Consider the following 15814-nt stretch of genomic DNA (forward strand, 5'->3'; position numbering starts at 1 on the left):
GGCATGTTTATTGAGTCTTTACTTCAAGGTAAGCATTGTAAACCTTAACCCTTCACTATAGTATAATTACGTTCATCCGTTGAAAACAAAAACAAAAACAAAAACAAATAGAGGTGCCTGGCTGGTTCAGTTGGTAGAGCATGCAACTCTTGATCTCAGGGTTGTGAGTTCGAGTCCCCTGTTGGGCACAGGGCCTACTTAATTAAAAAAACAACAATTGATTTACAAATTCATTTACTAATTTATTTATATGAAGATAATGTATGATTATTTAACATACATTAACATCATACAATTTCCCATTCATTAAAATAGAACTTTTTTTTTAGTTTAAGTAGGGTTGATACACAATGGTACATTAGTTTCAGGCATACAACATAGTGATTGGACAACTCTATACATTATGCTATGCTCACCACAAATGTAGCTCCCATCTGTCACCATGCAACAGTGTTACAATACCATTGGCTATATTTTCTTTCTTTTTTTTTTAAAGATTTTATTTATTTGAGTGAGAGGGAGAAGCAGACCCCCTGCTGAGCAGAGAGCCCGATGTGGGACTCGATCCCAGGACTCTGGGATCATGACCTGAGCCGAAGGCAGATGCTTAACCGACTGAGCCACCCAGGCACCTGACCATTGGCTATATTTCCATGCTCTACCTTTCACCCTGTGACTTATTTATTCCATAACTAGAAGCCTGTACCTCCCATTCCCCTTCACCCATTTTACCCATCCTCCCTCTGGCAACCACTAGTTTGTTCTCTGTATTTACAGGTTTATTTTTGCTTTATTTCTGTTTTAGATTCCACATATAAGTGAAACCATACAGAATTTGTCTTTCTCTAATTTATTTTACTTAGCATAATATCCTCTAGGTCCATCTCTATTGTCACAATGACAAGATCTCATTCTTTTTATGACTGAGTAATATTTCATTGTATGTATATACCACAACTTCTTTATCCATTCATCTGTCAATGGAACTTAGGTTGCTTCTTGGTTATTGTAAATAATACTGCAATAAACAAGGGGTGTATAGATCTTTTCAAATTAGTGTTTTCTAAAATATAACTTTACATAATTACACTTAAAAATCATATGTACTAAATTTTTGTGTTTATCACTCTATTGTTTGGACATTTGTGTTTTTTCAGTTTTTCATTTTATATATAACTTTCGTAATAGTTATTCCTGTCCCCTTAAAAAATTCTTTTTCCCAGTATCCTGGTTATATACCTTTCATTTTCCTTCTTTTCTAGGCTAAGTTCATCTTAAAACTTCTTTCAGTTCTCATTTCTCAAGTTCATTTCTCAGTTTTAATGTAATAAATCAAGTCAAGTCAACAAAGATTTGTTGAGTGGGTATGTACCTTCCCTACTTAAAAATATTTACACTGTGAAACAGTCAATAATCTCTTAAGTCAAGATCCAAACTTTTCCAGATTTAATATAAAAATTTCCAGTTAGTAAATACACACTAGACGAGATCCTACACATAAGCCAATTCCAGCCACCACCATGTTTATGGAACTCTCTCATCACTTCAAAAATGGTGCTGTGGCTAAAATTGAATAGATTACATTTTAAATTAGTCAAGAAATATAACACCCCAAACCACCTGGAGTTGGGTAAAGCCTTCACTATTCTTATACATCTAAAATCTCAACCTTCTTAAAAATTCTTGCCATCATCTTTTTTGCATGTTTATTAGGATGCCACACAAAAAGTATAGTGGGTGGGGAGTACAACTTTTATTCATCTGTTGAAATGATGTCCTGTTTGCTCTTGAACTACCAGTGTGGCTTTCAAACTCATACACAGGGATTTCCTTCCTCATTTCCACTCTACTCCTGCCCAATAAACAAACTCCCCCTTGTTTATTCTCAACCTTGCTGCCTGGTGCTCTGCTTGAGCCTCCCACTTCCTGATCAGCTGCTACCACCACCAAGGACTGATCACATGGCTCTGTTTCCTTGCTAGGATTTCTGTCCTTATTCTACTTTGGGGCCTGGTTCCTTTTGTGGTTAAATTCTGTTCTTCATTGCCCCAGTGTACATCTTCCCAAGTAGATATCCTATACAGGGTTTTTCATGCCAACATTATGTATAGTGAATAATTGAAAACATCTCAATGCCAAATATAGGGGAAGATTTTTAAAAAATTATTGTATGAGGGGTGCCTGGGTGGCTCAGTTTGTTAAGCATCTGCCTTTGGCTCAGGTCATGGTCTCGGGGTCCTGGGATCATCAGGGAGTCTGCTTCTCCCTCACCCTCTTCCCCTCCCCCAACTTGCACTCTCTCTCTCAAATAAAATCTTAAAAAAAAAAATAATAAAAAATTATTATATGATACAGCTGTTTTTTTAATTCAATAAGCATTTTTTAAAATAAAAACTCTTTGAAAACCAGAATTATAAGGACACTTTTTTAAAGTAATAGAAATTTATAGCCATCTTAAATCAATAGCCATTTTAATACCTTTTTTTTAAGATCTTATCTTTAAGTAACCTCTACACCCAATGTGGGGCTCAAACTCACAACCTCGAGATCAAGAGTCACATGCTCTACCGACTGAGCCAGCCAGGCATCCCCATTTTAATACTTGATGAAATATACTAGAAGTGGGATGCCTGGGTGGCTCAGTCGGTTAAGCTGCTGCCTTCAGCTCAGGTCGTGATCCCAGGGTCCTGGGATCGAGTCCCATATCAGGCTTCTTGCTCAGCAGGGAGCCTGCTTCTCCCTCTGCCTCTGCCTCTGCCTTCCACTCCCCCTGCTTGTGCTCTCTCTCTGACAAATAAATGAATAAAATATTTAAAAAAAAAAAAAAGAAATATACTAGAAGCATTCCTTCTAAGGTCAGAAATAATTTTTTTTTTTTTTTCCCTAGAGATGTTTGCAGCTTGCTCCCATTTAGTTTTCATTTTATACGCTTCTGGCCCAAAAAGTCCTTGAATTTTCTAAGTTCAGGCTGAAGAAGTTGCCGTAGGGTAACTTGATGTCATAGGGCTCGCACCCCTTCCTGATTTGGTTAAATAGTCATGGCAAAAGTATCTGTGAACCACACAGATGATAAGATTAGAAGGAGAAAATAAAAAGCCAAAATGACTGGAAAAACTATTAGTTGCATGAGATGGGACAACATTTTTTTGAAAGACAACTTTTTAGTCTGACTTTTAAAGAAATGTATCCCCTGTTTTCTCTTATTAACACATTATTTGTTTTCCAACTAAAATCTTTATAGAGATAGAAATCATACCGTAAGGAGGTTTGGGTTTTTTTTTTTAAATAACAATACTATCACATTACAAGTATTTTATAGCCACCTGTTGTGGGGAGGGTCAGGGTCTATCAGGCAGATGACCTCGCTAGTGCCCACCGGGTAATTCCGGATTGAGTGGTTGCAGGTCACATTCCTGGGAGAGGCAGACACTGCAATGAGGTTAGATGTGAAGTCTTGGTTTGCTGATGCGGGGCTCAGACCCAAGGGACTCCACGTTGGGCTTGTTATTGTTTGTTAATGCCACACAAGTACAAATGAGACCTCATGTGCCACCTGATGTGACATAACATGAAGCATACAGCTTTTTAGGGGTATCCTGTCAAAAGAGTTGAGTGTCCTTAAAACATAGGTAACCTCTTCGTAGGAAGTACAGATGGGGAACGGGTTAAATGACACCACAGGCAGGCATAAGACAAGTCCAGAAGGTGCAACATAGTGCAGAACAGCTGACCCAGTTTTTGTGCAAGTCAATTAATTGCACAAGTTTAAATGTTGTGGGGGACTACTTGAGATAAAAAGAGACTTAGCAGATACAATGACAAAATGTAACATTCAGACCTTATTTACATAACTGATTCAAACAACCCCTGTTAAAAAAAGATAACTTTGAGACAATTGAGAACGATTTAATTTTAATTTTAAAAATTTAGTTAAAAAATTGGACTGTGTTTTAGAAAGTCTTGGGGCAATTTTGTCAAATTTGCAGTCTGATAATAGCATTGTGGTTATGTAAGAAAATGCCTATATATATATATATATATTTTAAAGATTTTATTTATTTATTCGACAGAGACATAGCAAGAGAGGGAACACAAGTGGGGAGCGGGAGAGGGAGAAGCAGGCTTCCTGCCGAGCAGGGAGCCCGATGCGGGGCTCGATCCCAGGACCCTGGGATCATGACCTGAGCCGAAGGCAGACGCTTAACGACTGAGCCACCCAGGCGCCCCATACCATGTATTTTTAAGATGAACGCTGAATTGGGGCACCTGGGTGGCTCAGTCATTAAGCGTCTACCTTCGGCTCAGGTCATGATCCCAGGGTCCTGGGATCTGAGCCCTGCATCAGGCTCCCTGCATCGGGCTCCCTGCTCGGCAGGAAGCTTGCTTTTCCCTCTCCCTCTCCCCCTGCTTGTGTTCCTGCTCTCACTGTCTCTGTGTCAAATAATAAATAAAGTCTTAAAAAAAAAAAAGATGAACGCTGATTTATATAGGAGTGAAATGACATAACATAGAGGACTTACTTTAAAACATATCAGAAATAAAAGAAAGGGGGTTAAAAGAAGCATATGTGGGCAATCTTAACAATTGTTGAATCCTCAAAGGAATTTAGGGTTCACCCTATTTTTTCTTTTTTTATGTTTAAAGTTTTTCATAGTAAGTTGTTTTCAAGTATTTGCTTTAGATAGAAAGCAAGATTTATTTATGGAGATAGTAAGAAGATTGAGGAAGTTCCTTCCTTTGTCATCTTTATTTTTTGAAAAACAAAACGAATATAGGTGTTGGACACCTCTCCAGCACTGTTCAGCTCATAAAGATGTTCATTCCCCCAAGAACTGTCCACCACCCCATCCCTGACTCCCTGCCCACCCCCCACCCCCAATCCACTGACCACCACCACTCGGGACTCTGTTCTAGGCTATAGCTAATCTCACCAGGGTGGACAAAGCCCAAGATGGCCCAGTTGGATTCTTGCTGTCAAAGATTTAAAATTGAGATTCAAAATCTGCCCATCAGACTCCGCTGTCGGAGAACTCTGGAACCAGGGAGTACTATGTTCTGCCCAGAGACCCGGAGAAATACAGACAGCTGATCTAGGCGGGTGGGAGTGGGGATGTGAAGAAGAAATTGAAGCAGATGCAGCAGTCTAACAGCGTTGCTTGCCCAGAGGGCTAGCTGCAATCCTCCTCTTGGGCTCTATGAGACCCACTTTTCATGTAATAGTAAATTATGTCCAAGTGAGCACTCCCTCGTGGCCTGGCCTTGGGTAGAGATGCCAAGGCCTTAGCTGCTACTGAGTGACAGATGAGAGCCTGGGAAATGCTTGTGGTGGAGGATGTTGCTGGAGACTGTCCCTCAGTAGAGAGGGGCCTTTGGCCTCAGAGAAGGGTTAAGTCCTTCATTATCATTTCAGGAACTTTCTGCCAAATACTTGTTTAACTTAATTATGTTAGTTTTTTTTTTTTTTTTAACCTATCTTTAATAAAACTCTTTTTAAAACAAAGTGCGTCTCGGGGCACCTGGCTGGCTCCATCGGTTGGACGACCGACTCTTGATTTCAGCTCAGGTCTTGATCTCAGGGTTGTGAGTTCAAGGCCCACATCGGGCTCCATGCTGGGCGTGGGGTAGAGCCTACTTAAAAATAAAAAATAAAAAAATAAAATTTTTAAAAAAGTGGGTCTCTATGAGGCTCAGTTCTCATATTATAATAAATTGTGCCCCCCACCCTGCCTTTTTTCTGGTCTAAAGCTGCCTCCGGTGAGTCACTGTAACTACAAGTCAAAGAACCCTTACTAATACAACTGCTCTTAGTTTTACCTGGCCTCATTATAGTGCTTGCTTGGAGCACGTGTGTGTGGGCTAAACAGCTTCCCTCCGGTTTGTAAATTCCACATCTCTGTAACTGAGAGAGAGAGAGAGAGGGAGAGTGGGAACTACTATGTGGAGAGACTCATGTCCACCCCCTCCCCCAGGGGAAACTTGCTTCCCTTTCACTTGAGAAACTTCCTTGACAACCTGACAAACCTTGCCTAATTAATCATAAGTGTAGAGGAGAGAGCTGCAAAGACAGGTGGCCTAAAAGAACCTCCTACCCTGACAATGCCACCTGATTGATGCAGAGGTGGCAAAGGACAGAGTAAGTGACAAGGCAATTGAGGAAATATTCTAGAGGCCAGTGGGCAGGGTTACTGAAGACCTAACACATGTCAGGTTCTGATATCAGCCTTGGAACTCTTTAGGTCTGGAATTGCTCTAAAGCTGTAACTCAACAGGGTGGATTGAGTGTGATAACTAGCGTGTCCTCCAAGGACAGAAATGTTTGTTTCTTCACATAAGCCTCATGAGCCTGGCACCTAACTGGCATTCAATAAATGTTATTGCATGAAGTTATAGCTTTTGTAGGTTTAATTCTTTTAAAGATTTTTATTTATTTGAGAGAGAGAGAGAAAACATGAGCAGGGGGGAGGGGGAGAGGGAGAGGGAGAAGCAGACTCCCCGTGGAGCAGGGAGCCCGATGCAGGACTCAATCCCAGGACCCTGGGATCATGACCTGAGCCGAAGGCAGACGCTTAACTGACTGAGCCACCCAGCTGCCCCTTTTGTAGGTCAGAACAAAGTCTGACCCTAATGGAGTCCTGCAAGTGTCAATATAGGACCATTCTCAATCCTGTATTGTTTGGAAAACCCTTCAGGGGAAAAAAAAAAAAACCAACCAACAGCTCTACAAGCTGATAATGACAAAAGGTATCATGCCAAAGTATATCAAAGAAAAACTGAAGCATTTCCTCTTTCAAAGGAACACAGCAAATCCTGGGGCCGTCATATCAAAATCCTCTGACAACAATCCCCATCACTCTTTTTCAAACTGTGGACGGGGAAATGGGCCAGCAGAGCTTCAAGGGAGCTGAGAGGCAAAACAGCTGTTCAGGGATGGAAGTTAGGAGTGGTGGGCTCTGTGAACAGGGGGTCAGACAGCATCTACCACTTTCACTCACATCTAATCTCTCTTCTCTGACTTTAAGAGTCGCTGCTATTTCCTTGCTGTCTTGGGTGATCCAGGAAACAAAGTCTTTGCACAGTGAGCTCACTGAAGAAAGAATTTTCCTTTTTATGCAGAGCCCAGTGATGCAGTGAGGTTAGATAGTCGGGGTAGTGTTTCTTCATCTGTCTTTCTCTTTCTCCCAAGACAAAACATTTGTGGAATTGCACTAAACATTGCTAAGGACAGACCACAGGTTCTTTCAGAGCAGTTGAAAACATTCCCATTATAACCAGCATCACTGATGAGATTTCACCCTTCTGCATCATGCGAGACTTCTGGGCTGTGGTGTATTTGGCCACAGTAAGCTTGACCCGGAATCAAAAATTTGGCTATCTTCTTCAGGAATTTTTCTTCCCGTGCCATCTAAGCAACATCCACTTTACCTTCCCTTTTCCACACTTCTCCAAAATTATTTGTAGGTCACTGATTTTGTTCACTTTCACCCAACAAGTATTTCTTAATATTATAAGAGCCTCAAACCCTTTTTTAGAGGTAGAATCACAGGAATGAGTGGGATGGAACCCAGTCTGACCACTGTTCTATTCTGATGGACTGCTTGAGGGGAATTGACCGGTCAAGGCATAATTACCTGACTTCTAGGGAAAAAATGCATCTTCTCTCCATTTTCTTTCATGAAGTGTGCCCTGGGGCTGTGTGAGAAGTAGGGTCAGGACGAGGTGGGGAGGGGGGCAGGTAGTCAGGATCCCTTCCTCCATCTGCAGAGGGTTGGGGTGCCTCCCTGAGTTCAGGTCTGGTCCCGAGTTAGGGTCTGGTTGCCTTGAGTGTAGCCACACATTAGTACTAATGAGGGGCAGGTCCCACAGTAAGCCCGGTTCAGAAGTCACTTGACTAAGGACCCAAGTAGATTTGGGTTGGGGGTAGAAGGACAGTGCTGGTGAACGTGAGGAGGATTGGGGGAGGCCAGTATGATACTTACAATGTTTACCCTACACTTGTGCTGTATTATTTATCTTAGTAATTATCTTTTTTTTTTTTTTTTTTAAGATTTTTATTCTTAAGTTCTCTCTACACCCAACCTGGGCTCGAACTCACAACCCTGAGATCAAGAGTCACACGATCCACCAACTGAGCCAGTCAGGAGTGCCTAGAGTCCAAAGTCTTTTGCATAATCTTCATGAGTGTAGAAATGGAATTGTTTCATAAGTGTCTCATGAAATGTAAAATTAAGAGTGGTGTTCATTCATTCATTCACCTATTCATTTATTTAATAAATAAATACTTTTTAAACACCTCATATGTGCCCGGCACTGCACTTTGTGAAATTAACATATTTATTTCCATGTCAAAATAATATTCTTTTGTGTAAATTTTGCACTCTGTAACTTTCACATGTGACTACAAATAATCTCTATTTTAGGAGGAAGTAGTTTAACAAGAAAAATGCAGAGGTAAATCCTCCAAATATTTAAAGAATCATATAAATATTTCTGACTTTAATTAAAATTTCACTATGTACATTTTTTCTAAACATCCAAAATCCTTGTACTACCTTTCAGTCAGGTAATTGTTCAAGAAGACCTTGAGTGCATAAAGAGTAAAAGCCTTAAGTAAATACAGTAAGTTCTCATATTGACTATTCCTAACAATGTCTTTCAGGGCCAGTAAAGTTTTGCACTTGGATAGAGGAAAGACCTTATAAGTTGGTGTTAGGTTTATTTTTCTACCAATGATTGAACAGGGCAATGAGCCATAAATTGTGGTGTAAAATCCTTTTAAGGGTGGTTTCCTCTTAGGGCAGGGACCCATTGTCCCTGCCTGCCTTTCTTTCAACTATCCTTCATCAAAATGTCTCTGGTGAGGAGCACCAGGACAGCTTACAATGAACTATCTCCCTGAGGAAGAGCGAAGAATGAGTTAGCCTTTTAGCAACCAGAGTTGTCCTTGTCCTTGGCCTCAGAGAATTCTATCTGCTATCAAATTCTGGAACTGAATAGATCATCCTTGGACACACTGGGAGGTGATGACTCACTCACCTTGGGAAAATGCGCCTTGAATTGCAGACCTCTCTTCTACCGTGGTTTAGCAATCCTCAGGGGCCAAAAGTCCTTCTTTATACTTGACCTTGTCTTCATGCTTGCAACTGAAAGCCACTTCCTCCTGAGTAATATTCTGTGGAAACTGAGAGGACTTTAAATATACAAGAAATACTTTGTTTTTGTTAACCAAATTAAGAAGAATCCTAGAATTCTTAAATTTTTTTTGAATTCTTAAAATTCCGAGGTGATTTAGAGTTCATTTAGAATAACAATTCCTTTTGTATGGCTAATAGGCATGTTGTTTTGGACTGCCCACCAACCATTCCCTCTTCAGATAATAGCACTTTATTTTTTACTTTGGGGAACTACCCTCCCCCTATTGTTAGCCCCTGAGGTTTAGCTAAACCTATCCTGTAGCTCCAGAAGAAGATCTCAAGAGAGTCCACATCTCCTGACCACAGTGATTGTTTCAAGAATGAGCACTTGGTCCAGGTTGGGCCAATGAGAGGCAGCCTAATTTGATGGAGTTTCTGATGCTTGTCATCAGGGTTCTAATTCATGTGTCGCATTTACCCCTGAAAGCTTAAGGGGCTTCTTAATGTCACAGCAAATCATTCACGTAGCCAATTTTTCCTGATACTTATACACTTTCTAGTCGGGAACACAGATACCAACAGATTATTTCAGCAATACATTAAGAGTCCTCCTTCATTCAACAAGTATTCATTGAGATGATGAATACTACTACATGCCTGGTTCTGTGCTAGGGATGGAGTTATGAACGAAACATGATCCCTGCCCCCATGGGATTTTGGAAATGTACATATGGGAGCACATATATGTAACCTACCCTGGATTTGTGCACATGGGAAGGCTTCCTGGAGAAAGGGTCTGGCCTCCTAACTATCTCTGAATCTATTCTCCTTTCATTTTAATTTAATCTCATTCTCACATCTACTATTTTAGTTCAGGCATTTTGTTTCATATGTGATTTATAGCAATATCTTTCCAACTGGATTAGATACTTCTGCTCTTATCCTGGTCCCTAATACCCAATTCATCCTTTACGGATGAAAGAATCATTTTTTCCCTTAGAAACATTTTACTAAAGTATAATATACAGATACAAAAGTACATATGTAAGTCTGTAGCTTAATGAATTTACTCAACAAAACACACCCATTAACCTGTGCCTATGTCAATAAAGAGGGCTAGCATACCAAAGCCTATCTTATGCCAACTTCCGTATACTCCCCTCCCCTCACAACGAGCTTTTAAAAATACTAATCCTATTATATTGCTCCCTTGCTTTGTTCAAACCTTTTGAAGACTCTCTCCAGCCTTCAGGATAAAACCCCATCTCCTTAGCCAAACTAAACCCTAGTGACTTCTAACCTACCGTCCTCATCCTCACTGTCTGGCCATTGGTGTGCTGCCCCTTCTGCTTAGACTAACATCTTGGCCCTCTTCCTGATTTCAGTGGTCCCTAATTATTCCAGGATCCACCTTATCAAAGCCTTCTAGGATTCCTTCCCTCTGTTTCAGATTCTTGAAGGTAGAAATAGTGTTTTTTATCCCAGTTTCCCAACTCGTTCAAAAAAGAAGTGAGAATACTCCATTCCTTTAAAATAAGAACAAACCATGGCCCAGGGAATAAATCAATCACTTGTTTGTAGAGAAGTCATGATTGGTTTCTACTGATCCAACTATACCCTCTTCTAGGTATCCCTTCCCCCAACATCAAGATGAGATTAAATAGAGAGTTGTATCCTTCATCCTACCAAGGTAAGTAGAGACAATGGAAATTGATATTCGTGAGATCAGAGTCATTCCACCAATAAAGAGTTGGCGTAATTGGAATATCTGAAGGAAGGATTTACGGGAAAACTGGGCGTGGGGGAAGGAAGCAAGCAAACAGGTTAACATTTACCAAAGCCTTATCTACCAGGTGCTGGACTCAACGTTACGCTCCTCCTGTGACGTCTTATTTAACTGAAGTGGGGGAGGAATGTGCATGAATGTATAGGTTTTTGCATTGCATAAAAATAAAAGCGGGCACCTGGGTGGCTCAGTCGTTAAGCATCTGCCTCCGGCTCAGGTCACGATCCCAGAACCCTGGGATCGAGCCCCGCATTGGGCTCCCTGCTCTGCGGGAAGCCTGCTCCTCCCTCTCCCACTCCCCCAGCTTGTGTTCCCTCTCTCGCTGTGTCTCTCTCTGTCAAATAAATAAATAAAATCTTAAAAAAAAAAAAAGCTAATATGTCCTTTCCTTCACTTGGTTGAAAAAAGTTATTTGTGCATTCATAGCTTTTTTAAATTTTTTATTCATTTTTATTTTTATTTTTTTTTTAAAAAGATTTTATTTATTCATTTGACAGAAAAAGAGAGAGAGATAGCACAAGCAGGGAGAGTGGGAGGGGGAGAAGCTCTCCCCAGGATGCTGGGATCATGACCTGAGTTGAAGGCAGATGCTTAACTGACTGAGCCACCCATTTGCCCTTGTTCTTTTAAAATTAAAAATAAAAGAGCGGAAGTGAAATTCCTAATGTCAGTGACAATTGGCTTAAGTAGCTTGAAAATGATTGTGTGAAATGAAAAGAAAAACAAGAAAAGACAAACATAACAGGTTTTAGTGTGTAGGAGAAAGTGTCACTAGGTTGATGGGCACAGTCAGGGTGCCTAATGCTGTCCAGCTCCAAAACGGGAGGCATGCCACATGAAACCATCTTTATAGAAGCTTTTACAGTCTGTACTTGATTTTTTAAAAAGGTTTATTATTTATTTGAGAGGGGGGTAGAGAGGCAGAGGGAGAGGGAGAGACAGTCTTAAGCATACTCCCCGCCGAGCCCTATTCTGGGCTGGATCTCAAGCCCCTGAGATCACTACCTTGAGATCAAGGACCTGAGCTCAAACCAGGTGTGTCACCCAGGCGCCCCTACAATCTGTACTTGATTTTTAATGAGAAAGTTCTTCCCAGGAAATTCTAATGGGAAATCCAGGTTTATTTTCTGTATGTGTAACATCAAAAACACCTGACAGGTTGGCCCCATTCCCAGCAAATCTATTTCTCCTCTAACATTCTGTAACTTAATATGGCACTGGGCTGGGGGACCACGGTGCACAGCTGTGTTCTACTAAAAATTCTCTCAAAGCTGCCTCCTCTTCTCAGGTCAGTAGCCTACCTATGGCCTATTTGTACTTCACTGAGTAAGAGTTTAATAACATAAGTGAAGGCCTAAACCCAGAAATTCAAATTCAAGGTGTAGGGGAAAAAATTGCTCAAGCGACTGTAGAAGTAGATGCCTTCACACGGGAAGCGGCAGTGAGATACTTATTTTTACATCCTAAACTTGGGTGCTGTAGTTCTTATCTCAGCCATCATTGTATAGTCGAGAGTGTTTTGCATGATCTTGAGTACAGAAATTCAGTTGTTTCTTCCGTGCTTAGTCAAATGAATAGTGCTGTTCATTCATTCATCTCACTGAATAGGCAGGAAGTTCCTTGAGCACAAAGGCCACAAGGGCCCTATATTTATCTTTGGTTTATGAGTCCTCCTAGCCCCGTACAAAGAGTCTACCGGCCGGCAGTCAGAAGTATTTAGAGGCGGAGGGATGGAAAAGAATGTTTCAGTTGCTCAGAAAATGTTTTATGCCTCCGATCCTCTGCTGGGGAGGTAGGCAGAGAAAACGTTCTCGTGACAGTACGGTTTAACTAATAACCACCCCGGAAACTTGGCTTCACAAAATGCACGACCTCTCTGTGCGTCGCGCCGCTGGCCAGTCTCGGCGGGTCACGAGGTCACGGTCACCGACGCGGTGGCCGCGCCGCAGCCCACACGTTCCCGCGGCCTCTCGGGCTCCCTCCCTCCTGCAGGCGTCGCTGGCCACAGCAAGGCGGGTGAGGAAGGAAGAGGACCCGATCTTCCGTCCCCCTCCCGGGGACTCGGCACCCCCGGCCCGCCTTCCCTAGGAGCCCGCGCCTGCTCTAGCGCCCTGTGCACGCGCGCTGCGGTGAACCGGGTCCTCCCTGGGCCAGGCGCGGGTGCAGGCCACCGCGACTGAACGCCGGGGCGCAGCTGGGAGGGAGCCGCGGGCAGGCCCGGGCTCAAGGCCAGGGCGCTGAGCGCGCGCAGAAAGGCCCGAGAACCCCCTGCGGCGGGATCCCGAGGAGCGGGTGAGGCGGCCCGGGCCGCGCGGCCGCCGAGTCCGGGAGCCCTGGGCCGGGTGGGGGCGGGCGGAGGCGCGGTAGGAAACGCCCGGGGCGGCCGCGCGGGTCGGGCTGGGGGCACGGTGGAGGGGAGGGACGGGGTGGCGCCGGGCTGGGCTGCCCGGGCGGCGCGCCCTGCGGGGACTCGCGGGGAGGAGAGGCAGACCCGCGAGCCTCGGGATTCCGGGACCGCCCTCTCCCGCCCCAGGGCCAGCGGCGAGCGGCAACGACGGCTAGAGCCGCAGCGGCAGCATGAGAGCGGGCTCCGCTGCTCCACGCCTGCGGACGCGCGGCGAGAGGCGGCGGCGGTGCCTGCGCGCGCCATGGGGGCGCCGTGGGGCCCGGCGGGCGGCCGGCGCTTCGGGCGGCGCGGATGCCGGGGGCTTCCGTGGAGCGCCCCGGCGCTGGCGGCTGCCGGCCTGCTGTGCACCGCTCTGGCCGCCTACTCCTGCTGGAGGCAGCTGCCGCCGCTGCCCTGGCGGTCCTTCGGCCCGCGGCGGCCGGTGGGCGTGCTGCTGTGGTGGGAACCCTTCACGGGGCGCGACAGCGGCGCGAGGCGGCCGCCGGACTGCTGGCTGCGCTTCAACATCAGCGGCTGCCGCCTGCTCACCGACCGGGCGGCCTATGCGGAGGCCCAGGCGGTGCTCTTCCACCACCGGGACCTCGTGAAGGGCCCCCCCCGACTGGCCCCCGCCCTGGGGCGTCCAGGTGCGCGGGGCCGAGGGGCTGGAGTTGCAGGTGTTGGACGACGAGGAGGCGGCGGCGGCCGAAGCCTTGGCCACCTCGGGCCTCAGGCCCCCGGGCCAGCGCTGGGTGTGGATGAACTTCGAGTCGCCCTCCCACTCGCCGGGCTTGCGAAGCCTGGCAGGTAACCTCTTCAACTGGACCCTCTCCTACCGGGCCGACTCGGACGTGTTCGTGCCTTACGGCTACCTCTACCCCAGGACCCATCCCAGCGACCCGCCGCTGGGCCTGGCCCCGCCGCTCGCCCGGAAACGGGGGCTGGTGGCCTGGGTGGTGAGCAACTGGGACGAGCGCCAGGCCCGGGTGCGCTATTACCGCCAGCTGAGCCAGCACTTGGCGGTGGACGTGTTCGGCAGGAGCGGGCTGGGGCGGCCGGTGCCCGACATTGGCCTCCTGCACACAGTGGCCCGCTACAAGTTCTACCTGGCCTTCGAGAACTCGCAGCACCTGGATTACATCACTGAGAAGCTTTGGCGCAACGCGTTGCTGGCCGGGGCCGTGCCGGTGGTGCTGGGCCCCGACCGTGCCAATTATGAGCGCTTCGTGCCCCGCGGTGCCTTCATCCACGTGGATGACTTCCCTAGTGCCTCCTCCCTGGCCGCCTACCTGCTCTTCCTCGACAGAAACCCGGCAGTCTACCGTCGCTACTTCAACTGGCGCAGGAGCTACGCGGTGCACATCACCTCCTTCTGGGACGAGCCCTGGTGCCGGGTCTGCCAGGCTGTGCAGACCGCCGAGGACCGGCCCAAGAGCGTACGCAACTTGGCTCGCTGGTTTGAGCGGTGAAGCCACTCTCGCCTGGGTGTAACCCAGGGAGGTCAAATCGTCAGCTTTTGGAGCCTCAGCTGTGCATCTCCTTGACTCCTCAGTCATGGGACGGAGTTTTCCAAACACCCATTTGTACTCTATGGGGAAATGGTGATTTACCAATCGATATTATTCAGCACAAAGACGGGGTGGGAAGGATTCCCGGTTCTCATGGGTTTTTTGCACAAATAGCAGTTGGGCTCTGTGTGCTGTAGATGGACATCAGTGTTCACCTGGGAAGAAGGGGGCCCTTCCTCACCTTGTAACCTGTGCAGAGGGGAAGAAACAGCCTACCTACCAGAAGCCTTTGAGTCCGTCGCTCTGACCTTCCTCATTGGCCACAGGCCGTATTTGTGGTCTGCGCTGAATCCGAATCCACACACACTGCTCCTTGGCGCCCGTTTCACTGGGCCGATGCGCAGCAAGCCCCTGGTTTTAGGAGACTTGTTGCAGAACAGTGACAGGACTAGGGCCACAAGTGGGTCTTTCTCTGTCTGGGGTGAATTCTGAAAAGCCTCATCTCCTAAGGAAGATGAGGAGAGTGGTCCAAGAATCCGCTGACTGTTCCTTAACAAGTCCTTTTTGTTCCCCGGCCCTATGAGTGCAAAGAAGCTGGTAGATTGTCCTTGAAGGAGAGTTCAGGGGACTCTATAGGTATACCTCACTTTTACAAGTGTAGTTTTGGAAAGCTGCTTTTAAATCAAGTCCCAAATTCACTGCTTTAGGAGAATTCAGCATTTAATGCAGCCCTATGGAGAATCCCTTTGCAATGTGAATAATCGTCTCCTAACTTATTTCCTGTGTCTGTTTTTCTATAACCTAAAATTTTTTTAAAGCGCATTAAAATTACAGATGTGAAAATAAAGTGGAAGCAACCTCTTCCCTCTTTCCAGAAAACCAGCCTATGTTTACAAACAGAGGAGAAGGAAGCCACGGTGTCGCTCTTCACAAAATTAATTTGTTGTCTTTTTTACTGGCCCTGAAATTTCAGCAGGAATATCTGTCCTCCAGGGGTGCTGGC

The 15814-nt window shown here is 45.5% G+C and overlaps 1 protein-coding gene across 1 annotated transcript; it reads left to right on the plus strand.

Annotated features, from left to right (window-relative positions):
* The first annotated feature begins 7303 nt into the window (after window positions 1–7303).
* On the plus strand, window positions 7304–14772 carry FUT4 (fucosyltransferase 4). Its single transcript, XM_021679100.1, is given in 4 exon segments — window positions 7304–7454; window positions 10759–10821; window positions 13207–13916; window positions 13918–14772. Coding segments are annotated over 4 exon segments (1779 nt in total).
* The last annotated feature ends 1042 nt before the right edge of the window (window positions 14773–15814 follow it).

Source organism: Neomonachus schauinslandi, chromosome 11, assembly GCF_002201575.2.
Source record: "Neomonachus schauinslandi chromosome 11, ASM220157v2, whole genome shotgun sequence".
Lineage (NCBI taxonomy): Eukaryota > Metazoa > Chordata > Mammalia > Carnivora > Phocidae > Neomonachus > Neomonachus schauinslandi.